This window comes from Leptinotarsa decemlineata, unplaced genomic scaffold (genome assembly GCF_025532065.1).
Source record: "Leptinotarsa decemlineata unplaced genomic scaffold, Ldec_3_MD MMD2_tig00026317_RagTag_RagTag, whole genome shotgun sequence".
Taxonomy (NCBI): Eukaryota; Metazoa; Arthropoda; class Insecta; order Coleoptera; family Chrysomelidae; genus Leptinotarsa; species Leptinotarsa decemlineata.
The window spans coordinates 3,125,336-3,146,183 of record NW_027412686.1 but is presented as its reverse complement, the minus strand read 5'-3'; the positions used below and the strand labels follow the sequence as shown (position 1 = coordinate 3,146,183).

General features: G+C 34.4%; 1 protein-coding gene across 4 annotated transcripts in view; it reads right to left on the bottom strand.

Moving 5' to 3' along the window:
* IRSp53 (Insulin receptor substrate 53 kDa) overlaps positions 1-20,848 on the bottom strand; it is a 507,262-nt gene that overhangs the window by 276,989 nt on the left and 209,425 nt on the right. For all 4 annotated transcript variants that reach the window (XM_074181873.1, XM_074181874.1, XM_074181876.1 and 1 more), the window contains one exon: positions 15,006-15,081. In XM_074181873.1, the coding sequence (XP_074037974.1) occupies positions 15,006-15,081 (76 nt within the window). The remainder of the gene's footprint in view (positions 1-15,005; positions 15,082-20,848) is intronic.

Sequence of the window (20,848 nt, the reverse complement as noted above, 5' to 3'; positions counted from 1 at the left end):
TAGAACATTGGTATTCTGTAGTGTTTCAATTTCCCAGGTCAACAAATTGAATCAACAAAAATATAAAAATCATTGGAAAAGAATGTTTTTGGCTCTCTACTATTACAACTTAATACAAAAAAAAGTGGGAATTCCATATAAACATTGAAATACACGAAAGAAAAATTCTTTCGAAACAAATACTTCCATATAAACACTGAATTATACAAAAAACAGTCTACTCAGTTTGTATTCCAAACAATCGTTATGGATTCAATTCAGATATCATTCACAGGATTTCTAAACGAAATACTGAATAAAAAGTAAAAATTTCACTTACATGGACCACTATCATCCTCACTGGTAGACATCGATGTTTTGACGTGAAGCACTTGCCTTCGGGCTTTTCAGTAACAATCAGGATAACATTATAAGAAGAAACATACAATACATTTATAAATTACGATTTTCATGTCACGAAATAAGTTTGATTTACTTATGTCATCGACGACAGTATTCCATGTAGGTGAAATTTTTACCATTCATTCAGTATATTGTGTAGGAATCCTGTGAATGATATCTGATTTGATTCCTTAACGAATGTTTGGAATACAAACTGAGTAGAGAAACTTGTTTTTTGAATAATTCAGTGTTTATATAAATGTATTTATTTCGAAATAATTGTTTTTTTATATAATTCAATATGTATATGAAAGTAGCTGTTTCAGAGGGGCTTTTTCTTCCAGTTTGTGTCTAAAAGTTACTTCTTTGCATGATATACACATCTATGTATAGAAATACTTCTTTCAAATTGATTGCTTCCTTCCTTTCTTTGGAAGATTCAAACATTTTTTTTTGTATCAAGATCGAGTGGTAGAAGCAAAAAACTTTCTTTAGTCACTCCAAAAAATATAACCCTTCCAATTTAACCCATTAACGGCCAAGACATTAGAAATTCGTAATTTAGAAAAAATATTTATTGTGGCACGTTTAGAATACTCAAAAAAAGAACAATTCGTCATTGAAAAAAATATAAACTCACAGTAAACAAGTGGGTGCGTAAGCGCACCTTTGGCCAAAAATGGTTAAAATAATCGAATGAAAAAAAAAGAGTAGGTGTCCTATTACTTCATATGATAATTTTCGAAACAATTTGGGTGCACATGCACTATGCATTTCCTACATGAATATATGGTGGTACTTTTACAAAATCAACATTTTTTTCTTGCACTGTTGGTATGTCTAATTATCACATGTCCGTAGAACTGGTAGAACTGATTTAGATGGTCTTTCGTACAATAGGTTGGATTCGGCACCATTCGAGGTTTCATTGGTATTACTTAATTGCCCACTACATTTTAGTAGACTTATTAGCAGTTAAGAACGAAACTCCAATTGTGATATTCTGAATTCATTCGCAATTCTATAAATTTTCCAACTATTTACAACCATACTGTCGATCATATTAGTGAACAATGGCCACTACCACTTTTTTCCTCTTATCCTAATTCGATAGTTGGCAATGCTATTGTCATGGAGGTCTACTCCACCCAAATATTTATTATACTGGTGTATAACATTTGGCTGGGGTATAAGAATCTCTTTATGTTCTTTTCGATTGTAGTGTTTAGCTTGAACAAGAGGGAGAACTTCATACGTATTGGTCACCACAGTTACAACAGAATTATCATTCCGTCGCACAACTAGAACTCCGAGGATGGGATCGAAAGCATAAGTGTAAAAACCTCTTTTCTTTCAAACCATTTTTTTACTATCTTCAACGGGGCATTTAGCAGTGCGATTTTCCCTCACTGTTCCTGTTGCGCAAAATCCTTTTTTCTCTCAAGCTTACAAAAATAATTCCGCCGGCACATAAACGACATCAATCGAATCATAATTTTGATAATCCAACTCTTCCTCTAATAAAGCACTCAACTCTTGCGTCCTCAGTGCTCTCTTCATTTTCCATTTCGAAAACGCACTATAAGAATAAATAATGATAATGAAATACCAAAATCTACGCTCGAGTTATGATTCTTACCTCATTTTGACAATTTTTTATAAAAAATACAAGACATCTTCCCTGCTGATACTGATTCGCACTGAAATAAATTCAATCAAGGCTAATCATCAACTGACCATTGTATCCTGATATTCCTAAACTTGTCAAAACTCGCATACTAGTGGATGAAAATGTTTACCATTATCGGCCAAAGGTACGTATACGCAACCAACACAAATACATGCAAAAATGTACGACATCCGAAAATATTTAAGTAAATGAGAATACACGTTACCATTGAGCATATTTTTCATTACTGTTCAGCACAAAATGAATATATCAGTTCATATTCAGTATCGAAAAAAAGTGATTTTATTGGAGAATTACCAGAACGGCCAATTTATAACATTTTCAAATTCATTTCAGAAATTGAAAAAATCATGTTTTGGATTGAATAAAAATATTTTTACATTTTCTGGATTATTATTATGAATATTCATCAGAATAAACATAAATAATATTGATCCAAACCACAAAAAAAAAGTATATAGAAAAGTTGCGTTGACGCACCTTTGGCGGTTAATGGGTTAAATGGAAATTTCCATAGAAGACATTCTAAAAAATTCGAAGATAATGTGAAGCCATCCGGGTGTGTAGATTTTATGGAATTTTATTTTTATTTTGTCAACAATGGAAGTCTAAGCAAAGAGACTAAACATGGTAAAGGTGAAAGATTACAGACCAAGATGTTTATGATTCAAATAAATATACCTAGGGAAAAAGTGACTTTTACAGAACGTGGAAAAATGAATGGGAAGGTTTTCTTAAAAAATTAAGGTTTTCTATCTAATTTCAGTAACTATAAAAACCATTTTCAGTAAAGTTCACTTTAGAATTTAATGAAGGTTGTCTGAATTCAGTTAACTAGTTTATTGATCCAAAAATATTTCTGAAAACAGTTCGGTTGGGTAACAGGATCAATTTCTCCTTGAAAAAGCAATTTTTCTTTGCCGACGTTTTGAATTCAATTAAAATCTTCTTCAGGGCTCGAAAAGTAGTTTGTTCGTGTTGATAATTATACTATTCCAAAAACCATCAGACATATTTGATGCACATAAAAAAAAATGAAAAACTGCATTCCTCACAGAAAGAATCGGTGAAAATTATCGAGACCATACTTTGAGAATTAAAATCATGGTATTAACTGAGAGTAACTAGTTCTGGAGTATCAACTCCTTCTTCAGGTTACGATAGCGTAAGCTTCAAAATTACCTATAATAAAAATTTTCTTCATCAACGCTGAACACCACAAGAGATATTTGAGTATTTCCATAACCATCAATGTATATTTGAAAGCCCTTCGAAATAGTTTTCAGTAAACTCAAAATAGATTGATTGTTCAACATCCTATAATTCTTGCCACAACGAGGCCATAAAGTATCAGTTGTTATAGGATACGATTCAGTAAATATAATTTGCAAGTTGATGAACCAACCCCTAGGCTATATATATTTACTCGGAATTAGTGGGGTTGAATGATTTTGAGGAAACTTGTTAATGTATTCACCATTGCTAACCCTTCCAAAATATGGATATTCAATTTGAATAATATGTCTGGCATCAATACAACTTCAGGAAATACAGAGAGAATCCAGTCTGATCTGAATATAAGACGGGTTAATATGATAAGAAATAACATCAAACGTCACTTCTATCCCTTTTGTTTACAGTATCCCTCATTTCCATAGCAAAAATAATTATTGAAATGCATAGTATATATGCACTTATGTTAACACTTCTCATTAGTGGGTTTTTTCCTTCCATAATGTGAGAAATTAATGAATCTCGAATAGTAAATCTGGCAATTGAACAGACAGGAAGATTTCATTCCGAAAAATGTATGCATGAAATGAACACCTGAAAAAACTGTCAACTTAGTCATTACCCCAACCGAAATCATTTCAGAGCAGAACCAAGTTTGAAAATCATTTCGTTATTGCTTTCATTCATTGAGACGTTACAAATAATTAGGAGTATTTAACTAAAGATATAAAGTTTGAGAAGTCATCAGAACAATTTTATACAAATGTGAATCGAAAAAAAAAACCATAATGCTAGACACTACACATCAAACCACCATGAGAGTGTTGAATGAAGTTCGATAAATTGTCTCTCCTATGACAACGCAAAAATAATATGAAATGCCGCTGGAGATTTTGATAAAGGAATATCTTCAATAGAAACTGATTGAAAAGAACATATTCAACAATGAATGCAATGTAGCGGCAGTAGCGGAACACGCGCTTAGTGAAGGAGATCACATCTTACTGTTCGAAGATGTGGAATTACTTGCCCCGATCATGGATACCACAGTTGGCTTGTACGGTGAGCCATAGAAATTCATAAACACACGGAGAACTATTACAGAAAAGAGGAGGCCATAACGCTTAACAGGAATCTCATACTCAAAGATGCTAAAGTGGCAATAGCGCAATGCGAAGTTACGACAGGTCACTCATTAATAAGTTAACTATTGATACCACAACCAAAAACAACCCACTAACAGGTACGGCAGGAATCGATACTAAATTAACGGGTGATAACACTTCGGCCTATAGCAACACATCAACAAAAGAGGCGAACTATCTGAGTCGACATAAAATACAGCTTACGAACTAAAATCACTGGTCATCGGTAAATCATCAAGATGAATAAACCTCTGAAGAAGCCAGCCACTCGTGCTGGCGAAACGTTAGGATACAGTTCCAAACCACGACGGCCTTCATACCCGAATGAAGATAGTAACACTGAAAATCTCGGCTGCTAAAGCCTTAACCAATTTAACGAATAATATTCAAATGAAAATAAACTACCCAATCAAACAGCAACTCAAAAACCGCCAACACCTTCCACAACTGACGTAATATTTTTTAGGACCATCTGTAAAAGTGAAGCGAATTAAAAATAGTTATGATGTATGAACTTCTTACAAATGATGATAAAATACCCTCGATTCTGTAGGTACTAACGCAGAAAAAAAAACAAACAAAATTGCACTTAAGAAAAAATAAAGGTTTTTTCACAGATCATCTATATGAAGAGAATAATTAACTCAACGTGATATCATTATATAGTTACCAGTTGTTTACCAGATTTTAGATAGACATCAATTCAACTCGTACAACAATAAGAACTAGAGCAGTCGTGAATTTGAATGTTGAAATAACACTCTACAAGAAAAGTCATACAAAAAGAATTGTATTCTATCATCAAAAACCGTAAAATCTACTTTCAGTAAAATTAGAAAACAATAAAAAAGTCTATAAATTCAAATATGTCCCCTAACAATTTATAATTGAAAACCCAAAAGAAATTTGACAGATACTGAAAAAATGAATTTCCTACATCGAATAACAGTTCCTATACCATCTGTATATTTTCTTACACAAGCATTTGCTCAACTTGAATCTTCATCTTTCATGTTCCCCTTATGGGTTTTACATTTCTGGTAATAATTCGTAATTAACATAGTTTATTGCTTCGGGATGTCATATCGTTACTGAAAAATCTACATATACAATAAGTAATATAACACAGGTATTCCAATGCCTAGCTGAAAGTTACTCATTCAAGATAATTGAAACATAGTAACTATGTTATACAAACTAAATTTGGTTTCAAATAAATCAGGTTAACATGGCCATTCAAGATTGAATGTATGTAAAGAAACTGAATTCCTACACAGACAAGTTATTTCTTAAAGAAGGAGTTATAGCCAATACATTCCTGCTTTGTATATGAACAGATTTCACGTTGGATAATAACGTTCACTGAAATTAGTTTGTATGGTGAGTGGTCTTTCAGGTCAGATGGTTAGAGTACGACTCTATCGAACTCTAAAAACCTGATTCGATCCCCGGCAAGGCAGGCACAAAGTATGTGCTCCGTTGTTTCATTATTTCCCAAACAGAGGCGACACACTCTGTCTTTCGACAGTCCGGGACTCTGCATATGATAATTCAAATTACAGAGACCAGTAAGAAAGCCTCTTAGATATCGTAGTTCATCCCTACTGTAGTCCAACAACTATTCGGTATCAAGCTTCGAGGGGTGAATAAACGCCTTGGAGTGAGCCAATCCTGGAAGATTCTGCCAGAAGTACATGAACCTTCTTGCCATCCAGGTGTTCAATCGCCTAAAGCGATGCCTATGACAGGTTCTGGTTCGATGAAACTGCTTGCAGCACCCTTCTTTGCATGGGAGTCAGTAGCCTCATTGTCTTCCATGCCAGTATGGCCAGGAATCCAGACCAGAGACAATCGTTTAGGTCTTCCTATCGAGGAGCGTCGTTTTTGGCAATCTGCTACCAATTCAGACGTTGCTCGTTAGGAGCCCAAAAGCTTCCAACGCCGCTTATCTGACCGAAAATATTTTATTGACTTGTATATGAGGTTGGATTCTTCCAATCTCTCCGCACACATTTCCATAGCGTACATTTACGCTTGAAATAGTCTCATAGGTTCCTAGGCGGGTTGATATTTCTGTCCTGGGTCTGCGACTGAAAACACCTGCAATGGAACCTTATTCGATCCCCGGCGAGGCAGGCACAAAATATGTGCTCTGTAGTTTCATCATTTTCCAAACAGAGATAGTGCTCACACTGTCTTTCGACAGTCCAAGTCTCTGCATGTGATGATTCAAATGACAGTGACCTGTAAGAAGGCCTGTTAGACATCGTAGTTCATCCATACTGTAGTCCAACAACTGTTTGGTATCAAGTTTCGAAGGGTGAATAAACGGCTTGGAGTGAACCAATCCTGGAAGATTCTGCCAAAAATCCATACATTTTTTTGCCATTCAGGTGTTCAATGTTTGTTTGGCAAAGCCTAAAGCGATGCCAATGACAGGTTCTGGTCCGATGAAGCTGTTTGCAGCACCCTTTTTTGCGAGGAATTAAGTAGCTTCATTGCTCTCCATGCCAGTATGGCCAGGAATCCAGACCAGAGACAATCTTGTAAGTCTTCCTATTGAGGAGCGTCGTTTTTGGCAAATTGCTTCCAATTTAGACGTTGCTCAGAAGGAGCCAAGAGCTTCCAACGCCGCTTGACTCCATGGCAGCGGACGGTGTAGTACTGATGACACCACTGATGGCCAGACAAGCCTGCCTCTGTAAGTCAGAGAGCTTTGCCTGAGCCGTTTTCTGTAAACCCTTCGGCCACCAGGCACCTCTTTCGAGATATAGTGAGGTATTGAAGAATATAGTAGACTCGTTGAAAAACAGCTTAAACTTTTTTTTGTATACCACTGAACACTTTCCGATTTAATTGCAAGCCTTTGAAATTTCAGCCATGCACTTTTTTAATATTTTACAGAGGTTGGATATACTCAACAAAAATGTATTTGAAGGAATGGACATGTTTCAAGTCAGTGAAATTCAAACATTCTAATAATCCTGTTATGAAAGTTGACAAATCCATTCAATTGAGTGACCTTCTGTGTAGTCGCTCTATTATATAAAAAAAATCATTCTCAATGAATATATAAAAATTTGTTAAATTCCAATATTAAGATAATTTCGTTTCAACCCTGAATTTACACACCAAATTTACAGAAAAAATATTTATCAAGATCCAACAAAAAACTTCTCCTAAGTGTTATTGAAAATATATCTCCAAAATCGTCATAAACGCCAGTAATTACCGATCTTTAAATTCTCCTGTTATCAGTTTTTGAGGAAAAAAGTTTAAATAATTTTTGATACCATCAGTAACATGAATAGTTCGAAGGAATATCAACATTCAATGTTTGTATTATTGTGATTCTGAATTGACCATATCAGAAAACTGTTTCAATAATTGTTTCCAATTTCCAGGAAATAATATATAGTCTGTGATGGAAAAAAACTCTTGAACCGTAATGTACAAGAGTTTGAGAAGCATTTAATTTTCCACAAAAATTTCCATGGTACCTTATCTCTGAAAACAATTCTTCATTAGCAGTCTCCTCAACCTAATTATTGAAGCCTCATCTACAGTAAATTTCTGGACATATCGTGATATCGATTCCTGATATCTTAATTGTCCAATAAACGTCCAGAAAGTGGACAATGAAAGCAGCATCAAATTGATGAATAGGCTAAACCGAGCATGTAATAAAAGAGATTCACTTTTCACCAGGGTGAGTCAGACGACAATCAAGAGGGTCATTTATCTTTCAACCCCTAGAACAACGTGAGGCTAGACTCTCCTACTTCGAGAAAGTGAAGGAGTGGCGTCGTTCTCAATGGATATTAAAAGGGTGTTCGTGTTAGTTATGCTCAAGAAGTAATATTCAGCATCGATAGTTCTGGCGTCAATGAATGCTATGAATGAATGCAATGAATGTATGTCAGAATACAATGTTAAATTATTTGAAAAATGTATGGAATATAACTTGATAGAAATGAAATACATTCCAATACGTTCGTGAAAACCGAAATGTATTTTCATTTTGGTACGGAAACGGATCAGTTGATTTTGATATTTGGACCAATTTTCAAAAACTTGGCTACTCTAGTGAATTTACAGTAACTTCAAGTTTCTTCAAAAAATAGATACTATCAAATCAATTTGGAAAAAAGTGACATTTTGGAAACCAAATTCATTGAAGATTTCAAAACGCTCGACAGAAAATAACAGCCAGTTCGAAAAAGATGAAATTGTCAAATGGAATTTCACTACATTCATCTCTCACAAAGTACCTACATAATAGGTTCTGATGAATTCCTGGATATAGTTCAATGTATTGTGGTTTCAGCTAGGGAGTAATAGTTTTTTGACAGGCATTTTATTTCGAAATATTTGTTTTCATACACTCGATACAGTATCACATAGACTTTTATTTTTGTTAGAGTGTTGGTACCAACCCATGATGGAGAAGGTGGATCCCGAAACCACGTATAAATAAAAAACTACTCTTTATGGAATCATACTTGAATGTATGGCCACTCTGAACATTATGTGTAATGAAGCGAAATCATTTTGCAACATTATTCCAGAAACAACCCATTTTTTGATTTCAAGGATATCTCACTCACGATCACAGCAATGATGAATAGGTAGTTATTGTTCATGTCTGTCTGAAGTATTGTTGAGTATGGAAAAATAATTTGTGAATTGAATTTCGAATCATTCTCATTTTCAAATCCATAATTTAACTTACCAATTTGAAAATCATCGCATAATGACTAGACTGAAAATTATTTAGTATTTTCTGCAATTTTTCTGAGAATATAGTTTTGATTTTCATTTCCGGTCATGCAAAGATTTTTAAATTAAAATTGTCAAATCAGAAATCGTGTTACATGCTTTTGTTGAAGATAGTCCAGTCCCCAGTTAGAGTACTTCTCTCCAGCAATGAATTCTTCGATACATCTCCTCCTAATAATGTGGGTAATATTTTTCATTCAATTTTTATTTTAGATACGAACATTTCATTTGGCATTTCAGTGACTTGTTTTCATTTGTCACTAATTTTGTTTATTGCACTTCATTTTTATATCCGACTCAGTTTTATTTATATTCCAATAACTGGAAATCACTTCACTTCTTTGATCCTCCCACCAAGTTTAAGTTAGAACACAATGCGAAATATTAGTAATCCTCTCGCTGCTAGGCTAAATAGTACATATAGATTTCATTTCGGTGTTAATTCAGTCAATGAGGAGTTTTTTTCATCAAAAGCACCCTTATACGTCATCAGAGGTTGTGGAAATATTTCAATATTCATAATCAACTTTGTTGTGTCTATTATAAAAATAAACTTTGAAATCTGTTGGAAATCTCTTATAATCTGTTTTTTCGTTAATCAGCTGTCGCCCCTCTACGAATAACACACCTCAGAAGTATAAACTTGTTCAAGCTAAGAATCACCCAGGTCTTACCTTTCAACGTGCGATTCCTAGAACAGGTTGTACGTTGAGCTGTGAAAATCGATGGTCTGGCCTCTCAGCTTCAATCAACATTCCAATTGTATATTTCCTTGACTTTTGAATTTCCCAATTTTAGAAACTGATTATACTCACTGTTTTGTATTCCGACGAGAGGCTTTGTCTGTTTGAATTTAAATTTGGATCTAGAATCAACAAGAGAAAACCAAATAATCCACGTCTAATTTTGTTTCGCAGAACAAAACCTTGCCTTATATATCATGTCGCATTTCACACAATTGGTTTTCAGGAAACGAAGCTTTCCAGACGATGTATCTCGCTGAACTTGGCACTTTTTTCTATTTCCACTCTTCTCTACGACCAAAACGTATAAACTTATTGGCGCAAATACGGAGATATGTATCTCACAATTTTCCACCCGTATACGAATGGAATGGAGAAATTTTAATGGATCTGGCAAGATTTGGATTGAAAGTAATGAAAATTTTATACACAATGATGATCGAGATAACATGTGTAATTCAATGTTTATATGAAAGTAGCTGTTTCAGGAGGACTTTCTTTCAGTTTATGTCTGAACGTTACTTCTCTGCATGATCTACACATCCATGTATAGAGTTACTCATTTGCAAATTGATTACATCCTTTCTTTCTTTGGAAGATTTCCTCATCCTTTTTTTGTATCAAAATGGAGTAGTAGAAGTCCAAAAACTATTTCTCAAAAAACATATATTATTACTGAAAGAAGCCAAATTAGCAAAGTTTCTAGTTGCAAGAGAAGATACACATATAGAAGTTTTTCTGAAAACTCAATGGATTTTGCTGAAGTTGTTGTCGAATTGAAATATAGCGAGGATTTTTTAAGGGTTTTTGATTCGAAGACTTCTTTGAGTAATATTAATATGAATAATGACAAAAAATCACTAAAAAACAGATGTTAATTCACAATATTTTGACGCAATGTTCAGAAAGAGAAATTTATTTTTTGATTTTGCTGAAAGATGTCACAATCTTTGAATAGTCTAATTTATGACGTCATATGAAGTCAAAAATATAAATGTATCACTTGCTGAAATCAGGGTTGTAAAGCAACCTCGCCTCCTCCTCCTCGAGTGTGGAGTTTCCACATAAAATGAACTTTCGCCTCCGTTTTTTCCATAACGGAACTTCGACGAGTTTTTTGATGGATTGGCGTGACATTCTGCGACGCGAAACTACTGTTCGTAAAATATAAGTTGCCTGATTAGTGAGTATTTGATAATTTCGTCTGAAAATTAAATAAATGGTCAAATCTTCTTAATGTACTCAGCTTTTTCCAAATTACAGACGTTTCGAAAATGGAATATACATATTTCCAACCGGTAATTTAATATAAAAACATAAATATTTCGAAAAAAAATCTCGAAATATTCATTTCCGCCAACTACCTAGACAGTAGGTTCTGGTTGATGCCTGCTGGAAAAAAACTACTTTCCTGGCTAATGCCACGCTGGATATTCAATTATATCCTCACAGGTTCATCTCGCAGATTTTTCTCGTTCATCCAGCAGCAAGACCATGGTGGAATTATTCGAGTAGATCACCTATAGACCGGTTACGAGGTGTTAACCTCTCATCAACGAAGGAAAGATCCGACCCATACAGCAAAGTGCCTAGGACTTGATTAATTTCAACGAAACTAAACTGCTTGTATGAAACCTTCGCTTCGTCAAAGAGGATGATTATTAATTAATAACAGATCCATCTCATAAACAAAACCCTAAGCGGAAAAAAACATCCGATGTACCAATACTCTAACAGAAACCAAAAGTTGTCTGTAGACTGTATCAAGGAGAGATACATACGTAAAAAATGAATATTTCGAAATGAAATCTCCCAACTACCTATACATCAGGTTCTGGTGAATCGCAGCTGGAAAACAAGTACTTTATCAGCTGATATCATGGTGGATATTGAATTATAACCTCCAGACATTTATGTAAGATACCTCATAGATGTTAATCTCGCAGATATTTCACTTTCATCCAGCGGCAGGATCATATTGGACCATTCAAAAAGATTTTTTTTTCGAAAGATTAGCCGAAAGATCAGCGCAAATTAATTGGTCATATATACGGTTTATATTCCACTGTAACTTTCCAGTTTACTCTTCATAGAATCAAGAATCTAGATTTGTTTAAGGAACATGATTTGCCTTCAAATTAAAAGGAGAAAATATTTTTTGGGAGAAATAAGTTCTTGGGAAGAAAGCTCTATGGCTTTCTACCCCTCGAGTTTCATACCGAAATAATGTGGCAACTTCCTTAGAAAGGTTCCTTAAATAGGAAGAAAGTGATTGAGTTCAAAATGAACACCTAACAAAGATGTGTAGATCATATACCATAGTTTCTTTCAGATACAAACTGGAATAAAAATCCCCATCGGAACAACTATTTTCACAAAAACACTGTATCATTAGACAGAAAAAATTCCTTCGAAATAACTACTTTTATATAAAATAAAGCAATCGAGAAAGACGGAGAGTCAAAAGCTGTTGCGCTTGATATTTCTAAGGCCTTTGACCGTGTGTGGCATGAGGGTTTGCTGGCCAAACTTCGATGATATGGCTTGTCGATCATTTTTGTGTATGGCTCTTCAGCTTCCTGAAAGAACGTTTCCTGCAAGTGACCGTCGATGGATTCCTCTCGAATACTTTTACCATCAATACTGGTGTTCCTCAGGGATCCATATTGTCTCCAACCGTTTTTTTGTTGTATATTAACGACTCGATAGAAAAAACGAAGTATCCAATATAATGTTTTGCTGACGATAACACACTCGTCTCGTCATTCCAATTGGACTCCAGAACATCGGCTGCGTTTGCACATCTTCACCGACAGCAGGAGTTTGCATATCTTAATGAGGATCTAGAAGTAATTTAGAGTTGGGGTGAAATTACCCAGTTTCAATTCAATGCCACAAAAATTCAGGCATCGGTTTTCTCCAAAAAGATAAATCTCTCCGGACCTGATATAATAATGTTAGGACAGACAATTCCGATTTCTGCTTCGATAAGTTTGTTGGGGGTTAAAATGGACACCAATATATCGTGGCACAATCATGTCGCTGGAATCACAAAGGCTGCTTTTCGAAAGCTTGGAACACTGTTACGAATCGGAAAACTGTACACACCCCAGCAACTTTTGATGCTTTATGACGCTCAGATGAAACCATCTTTGGAATATTGTTCTCATTTAGGGATACCCTGACGCTGCTGGATTCCATCCAAAAAGGAGGTATTCGTCTGATTGGAGACGCGAAAATCACTTGCATCCTAGATAGTCTGGAACATCGAAGAAAGGTTGAGGATTTGTCTCTCTTCTATATATATTTTCACGCGAAGTGTTCGAGTGAATCGACACATTTGATTCCACCGAGAGCGGCACATATCAGAAATACGCGACGGACTGTTCTGGTCAATGTTTTGAGGTTCAACTCAATTCACCTCGAACTCCACTCTTTGAACACTCTTTCATTTAGAGAACTGCGTTTATGTGGAATAAACTTCCTGGGAACGTTTTTGTGAATGGATTTAATCTTCAGCGATTCAAATCCAATGTGAATCGCTACTTTTGCACAGGCACCGCTCTTAGAGCGCCTGTAGTGCTGTTAGTGCTCGTGTTTTGTCCATGACAAAAATATATATGAACACCGAGTTACACGGAAACTGCATTTTCTATTCAGGCTGTCCTCCAACCATCGATTATACAGTGGGTTTCAATAAGTTTGCATCATATGGGAAACTTTTTTATTATCCATTTTTCAGAAACCTCAATACCTGATAAAACTTGGTGCATTGCGGGAAACTTTGATTTGAGTTGACAAAATTCTAAATTTCTGAACGGTGTACAGGGGAGATAATATCAAAAAAGTTTATTAATTCATTTTGTTTATGGTTCTAGCCTCATATAGAGTACTAGTATCTCATAAACCTCCCTGATATTACCATAATATTATATCAATTAGAAATTTAGTCCAATTCATTGTTCGAACTAGTATATCGATGTTTGTTGAGAATGGTTTTAATTTTCTCTAGCTTTTTGGTGCAAAATTGTTGTTTCACTTTGAATGCATGTCCATAATAACTATCAGTATGATTTAATGACAAGAAATAATTGACTAAACCATAACAAAATGGATTTTTTCTGTTTTGTTAATGTGGGAAATAGTAGTTTGCTCGTTATTGAAATTTCTATTTTTTTGTTCTCCCCTATATACCGTTCGACTCTAATCCGAGTTTCCTGCAATGCACCAATTTTAATCATAAATAACATTTTCTGACAAATGGATACTAAAAAAGGTTTCCATATGATGCAAGCTTTTTGAAACTCACAAAAATCAAAAGAAATAACAATCATGAGGAAAATTATACAACGTTATGAATAGAAGAGCATAGAAGAGAAAATTTCAATTACATGAAAATGTAGCAATTCTCTCTGTTTTTATATACCACCATTCCATCATTTACGTGAATATATTATATTTTCTATGAGATTTTATTCAGGTACACAAACTTTATGACCAGCTCCCATTTTGGGACTCGAATCATTTGAACAATTAATAATGAATAATTCGAATTATTGTTTCAGAAATATGAGCTGATTTCGACTCTGAACTGTAAATTCACCTCTCCCTATTCAAAGCTGATATGAAGATAAAAAAATTTGATAAAAGTTCCGGCAGTTTTTAGTTTTCAAGAAACTGCAAGAAGATGTCTATTCTTGCTCGTATCTTTCATTTTGGGTAATTCTTTGAATAACATAAAAAACCTTGAGAATTTCATGGAAGATAACAATATTTCCGGGAGGAAATGATAACCAGTTTATTTTTCTCAAACACCAATTAATATCAGAAACCTTTCAAGTTCACTCGTAACTGAAAACCAAGAAGAATAGAACGAATAAAACCTCACTGCTTCTAATCAATCCATAGAACAGAGTTCTACTCTCAAATAAATCTACAGAGGAATTCCGGGATCTCTGTACGCTTTAGAAAATGTGAACTGATTAGTTAAACAAACTAATTGACTGCTTAGATCGAATGAAACGAAGAACTCACCGTGCAAGGCTTTGAGGTAGGCTTTGCCAGCGTTGATCATTTGCCTGGCCCCCGGGTTGAACTTATCCAGGATATTCTGAAACAAAATTAACCATTAACCTTCGCTACTAGTAAATCTATGCACCAGCGGGGCATTCGAGCAAGTAATGGAGGAGCAAACATTTAGAGCAAACGGCGTGTCTATTTCACTTGAGAGCTTTAGATTTGTTATTTCAGTAAGTAGAAGTGTGGAGTTCCGTATGAAAATCAGGAACTTGTTCTAAAATTGTTGAAGATTATTTTGGATCACTGAATATGAAACGAATGATTCATTTTCAGAAGTTTTATTGGAACATTAATAGTTATAATTTCAGTCCAAAATTCGTCCAAAACCATAGAGTAGTGAAAAATCATGCTGTAGTTTGTACAATTCAGACGGTTATGAAGTTTTAATTCCGGAGCTTTATAATGGCAGTAAATGAATAACAGTTTGACAAACTAAAAAAAACAGGCTTCAGTCGCAACACAAACCGAGTACTTAAAAATAATTCGGAACTTTTTTAAAATTGTGTTCAACATCAATAACGAGTCCTTTGGCTTGATGAAAAAATTACCTTTGATAAGTCTGAAATCAGAATGAATCTATTTACAAACAATTCATTTCTATTTACAAGCTTAGGATGCTGTGAATTATGGCTGAATGTTTAGCACCCCACGCTGTTTTACAAGAAATTAATTTTTCTGTAAATAGAAAGTCATAGTTACATCAAGCCATAGGACTCATCATTGATGTTGAACACAATCTTAAATTAGTTTAGGATTATTTTTAATTTTTTAGTTCATGTTGCTAATATAGCGTGTTTATTAATTTTTTCGAACTATCGTTTATATTTCACTTTTCAGTTTGGATTGACATTTCGAGTCCATTTGTTTTAATATCCATAGAACAGACAGTGTAGTTGTCTCACATGCTCACATGGCCCCGATCAGAATAATGAGATAAACTCATGAAATTAGTATATTGTCACCGATTCTTGATGAATGTACAAAGTTTAAAATAAATTTGCCCATTTAAATTTAGTCAAAATCGATTCCAAAGGAGTCCGTTACAAACAAACATACAAGTGAAGCTAATAAAAGCGCGTTGAAAATAAAATTTCGACATATGAATCTGTTTATACCGCGCGGACATAGATACTCTCTCCAGTTTTATTTTCGTTTCAAGCATCTACAAATAAATTAAATATATCATGAATTAGAAAAACAAAATCAATACTCTACCCAGTTCGTTCCAATATTCATTCACTTTCTGACAATAATGAAGTCTGCATTCAAATTCAATTGTCACATTATGGAATTTTTCTGGGGTATTTTTATTAGGAGCATTTCTAATTCTGATAAGAACTGTGAAAAATTCTTAGGTTGTATACATACCCTTTATATTTCACAAATCCTAACAAAAAATCTGAAGGAATCATATCAAGTAATATAGCGGGTCATTCCAAGGGAACACAGTTGCCTATCCATCAATTTTGATAATTATCGTCCAATCACTTTCGAATCAGCCTGTCGAAGAGATACCTCATCTCCTTGATATGTTACATCAGTTGAGAACTCATTTGGGTTCATCAATTATCAAAATCGGTAAATATGCAGACGTAATCCTTCAGAAGAACCGAGTATGTCACCTGATATGACACCCCTAGAACTTTTTTAGGGAAAATGTTTTATCTGAAGCGTACCGCAGGTTATTTCAGTTCCGTTGATAGAAAAAGAGCTACTTACAACGAAATTACCCCAGAAACATTGCAATATAAGAAACTCATTTTTGGAGAGACTTCATCATTGAACATTTATTGAAGTGAATTTAGGTGAGTCTTAAATACTTTTTATTCTTCGAACTATTATATTTATCATTCGTTTGCAGATTCTTGAAAAGAATATATATTGAACTGCTGTCAATTTTTTTTTCAAGAAATGAAACGACTGAGATTATTCGTCTATTGAGAAAACCCTCCCAACTCTCCCAACACCAGAAGAAAAATTACGGTTTCTCGACGCGCGTTTCGCCAATTAAGTTAACGTCCACAGGAGAGGCGAATCGCGCGTCGAAAGACCGTAATTTTTGTACTGGTCTTGGAAAAGTGTTTTCAATAGATCCATTTCACGCATTTCACGAGAGTTGAATTGAATTTGCGCAAAGGCATTTCAAATTTGTAAGTAATTCAAACGTATGAATGAGATTTTTTTCATGGACAAAACACAAGCACTACAGGAGATTCCTTAAGGCGATCTAAAAATTGTTTGTGTTAACATCAGCTCTTGAATTCAAATTATTTGAAACTCGAATCTTTATTGAGTTCTAACATTGTTTCACCTGACAGTTGTATTTCTCAAAAAAATATATTTCTTGTAGAAGTTCTTGACACTGCAAATTAGGTAGTATAATATGATAATTGGAATACTTTCGTGAAATGAAATTATTTCTCATTGCCAAAACACTTTTTATCGCAAATTGTCATCGCAGTCAGTCTTATACCGCAACTTTTCTGTAATGAATTTCACCATCACTGAATACTCTGCAGTCATAATAACAACATCCGGAGATTTTAATACATGTAAATCTATTCCAGTTGACACCATGCTAAAAGTCAGATATCACAAATCTTCAGGGACAATGAGAAATGATATATTTACTAGGAAGTTGTTAACCAACATATTTTGATTCATGATCGTTATTATGGTGACGATAGCGATAATAACATGAGTGCTTTAGGTGTTCTCGTTCCCTGGCATGTAATAATATTTTTGCAGGAATTGCGCTGAACACCGGCAATTTAGATGGTGGTTTATTAGGCAAATTCATGGGAAAATTTCAGACGCAACTCATGCTGGTAGAGGATATCACGATTTAGAAAAATATCCATCATGATAATTCTTTGACCATATGAATAAAATGTGGGGGCGTTTATGAATACAATGGTGATTTCCGGCAAGTTATGAATTTGATTTCAAAATATATTTTACTGAACAAAGGAAAAAATCGAGAAAAAATTTCAATTTCAGTATTGAGTAGAGACGGTATCCATATGTAATATGATATACAGGGTGTCCCTGGACTTCCTCTTTTCCTCTTGGGAATGTATAGATGGGGTCAAAATATCACCAGTACTTCATATAACTTTTTTTCCTAAACGTCTTCGTAACCAAGTTACGGGCCCTCGAAGTTACAAAATGAAAAATGTTTTTCTTTGATAACTTTTCAAGTGAATATTCAAAATCATCCAAATTTTGGTAATTGACTAAACAAATGAATTCCGTCGATGAGCTTTCATGCAGGAGTCAGTTGTTTTGCTACAAAGCCAGGAACGGACCACCCCCGATGGTCCACACCCCAAAACTTTGAAATGACAGATATTTTTCAATATTTTTCAACAAAATAAGGTTACTTGGAAAATTTTATGAATAAAAGTACTCGTGTGGAAAGTCGATCGGAGCAACGAGTCTTGATAAAAATGTAGTTCTACTCGACGACATCAAACCCGCTCGTCCACCATTATTTGAAATGAATAATTATCAAAGCAGAAATAATAATGATAACGTTAATTCAACAACATTTATCCTAAGATGTCTACCATTATTCGAAAATATTAGTTTTTGAGGAAAATGGAAATGATAGGTAAAATGTTCATAACGAATTTTTATAATGCAAACACGTTTAACTAACAAAACTCAAGAGCCTCAAGAGCAAACAGAAATGAAAAATCCGCTACAGAAACTGCTCGATATGACCACCTTCTCTCTCTATACATTTTCTTAGTCTGCGAAGACACCCTCTCTGTACTTGAAATAGCATTCCAGGGTCGTTTCGTATGGCTTCACAATGTAATGTTATTCTATTCAACAATGCATCTCTTGTGTGAATAGGTGTAGCGTAAACAAGGCTTTTTAGATGCCTCCACAGAAAGAAATCCAATGGATTTAAATCCGGAGACCACGATGGCCATGAATATGGCCCACCTCTACCAATCCATCTATTATGGAAAATATGGTTCAGATGGTCACGCACAATCAAACTAAAATGAGGAGGAGCGCCATCATGCATAAACCACATATCTCTTCGGATTTGCAATGGAACATGTTTCAAAAGTCCATTCAAATCGTTCTGAATGAACTCCAAATAACGTTCTCCATTCAATCGGTCCTGTAGAACGAATGGTCCTATAAGATGGTTTCCTATGATACAACGGTACGTACAGTCCTAGGAGCGCCCTCACCACCTCATTTTGGCAAAACTGTACCTACAATAATATCGAAATAAAACAACGTGCTCAAATTAATTATCAATTATTACATACCTGTCTCCCTCAAGCTGCGATCGACACGCTCGAATGTTTCTCTTGACGGTACCTTTCGATTGGGAAAATGCTCGGAATACAGACGACGAGCTTCTGCAGCATTACAAAATGCTTGTCCATAAAATACATGCATATCTGCATATTCATTGAATGTAAACTGTTCGGTCATATCAAAAAAATTCAAAATATCATATAGAATATTGACAATACAATAATAGTCATATGACAACGCACCACTCAACAAAACAAAATCGCATTCCAGTTTCTCATTTTTTATCAAAACTTTCTAAAAGATTTTTTTGTCAACATCTGTGAAAGAAATATTATTCCCTGGATATTTTTCACCTGATCATGTGCAGCCGTTTTTGTAGTTCATTCGTTTGCTTTTTATTAGTATAGTAAATATTTTTTCCGATGTGCGTTTTTTCAGCTAAATTTAGATTCGTGTTAAAGAATTTCTCCCATAAAATTATAATTATCAGTGAAACTCCTCAACACTTTAGCTGTGAAGAAGAATTTGAAACATTCGAATGTTGAGTTTCATGAGATTCAGATAACTGATCAACACGAAACGTGATTATTCCACACGTATTATGTACATACAAAATATGGAATGAATTCGATATTTCATAGTAGAGTAGCTTGTTAGTTTAAAAACACCACGAATCTACAGAACTTATATTTCTTTTGAAAAAATATCTGCTATCACAATTGTGACTTAAACTTCCATATAGGTACTGTACTTTTTGTTTACGACTTCATTTTAGCATACTTTGTATTATTCCTGTTATAAATGTTGTTGAATTAACGTTATCATTATTATTTCTGCTTTGATAATTATTCATTTCAAATAATGGTGGACGAGCGGGTTTGATGTCGTCGAGTAGAACTACATTTTTATCAAGACTCGTTGCTCCGATCGACTTTCCACACGAGTACTTTTATTCATAAAATTGTCCAAGTAACCTTATTTTGTTGAAAAATATTGAAAAATATCTGACATTTCAAAGTTTTGGGGTGTGGACCATCGGGGATAGTCCGTTCCTGACTTTGTAGCAAAACAACTGACTCCTGCATGAAAGCTCATCGACGGAATTCATTTGTTTAGTCAATTACCAAAATTTGAATGATTTTGAATATTCACTTGAAAAGTTATCAAAGAAAAACATTTTTCATTTTGTAACTTCGAGGGCCCGTAACTTGGTTAAGAAGACTTTTAGGAAAAAAAGTTATATGAAGTACTGGTGATATTTTGACCCCATCTATACATTCCCGAGAGGAAAAGAGGAAGTCCAGGGACACCCTGTATAATCACTTTCTAGGTAAATTTTCGTCCGGAACAAGTTTCTCAAATATTTTGTCATAGTCATGAAAAATATTGGTCAAAATCTGATTAGAGTTGTTAGTGAAATGTGATGATGAAAAAATTTAGAATGCCGCACAAATTATAGTAATAACAGAACACCATTTCAAAAAATTAAAATTTATTTTGTTCCCCGACTCAAA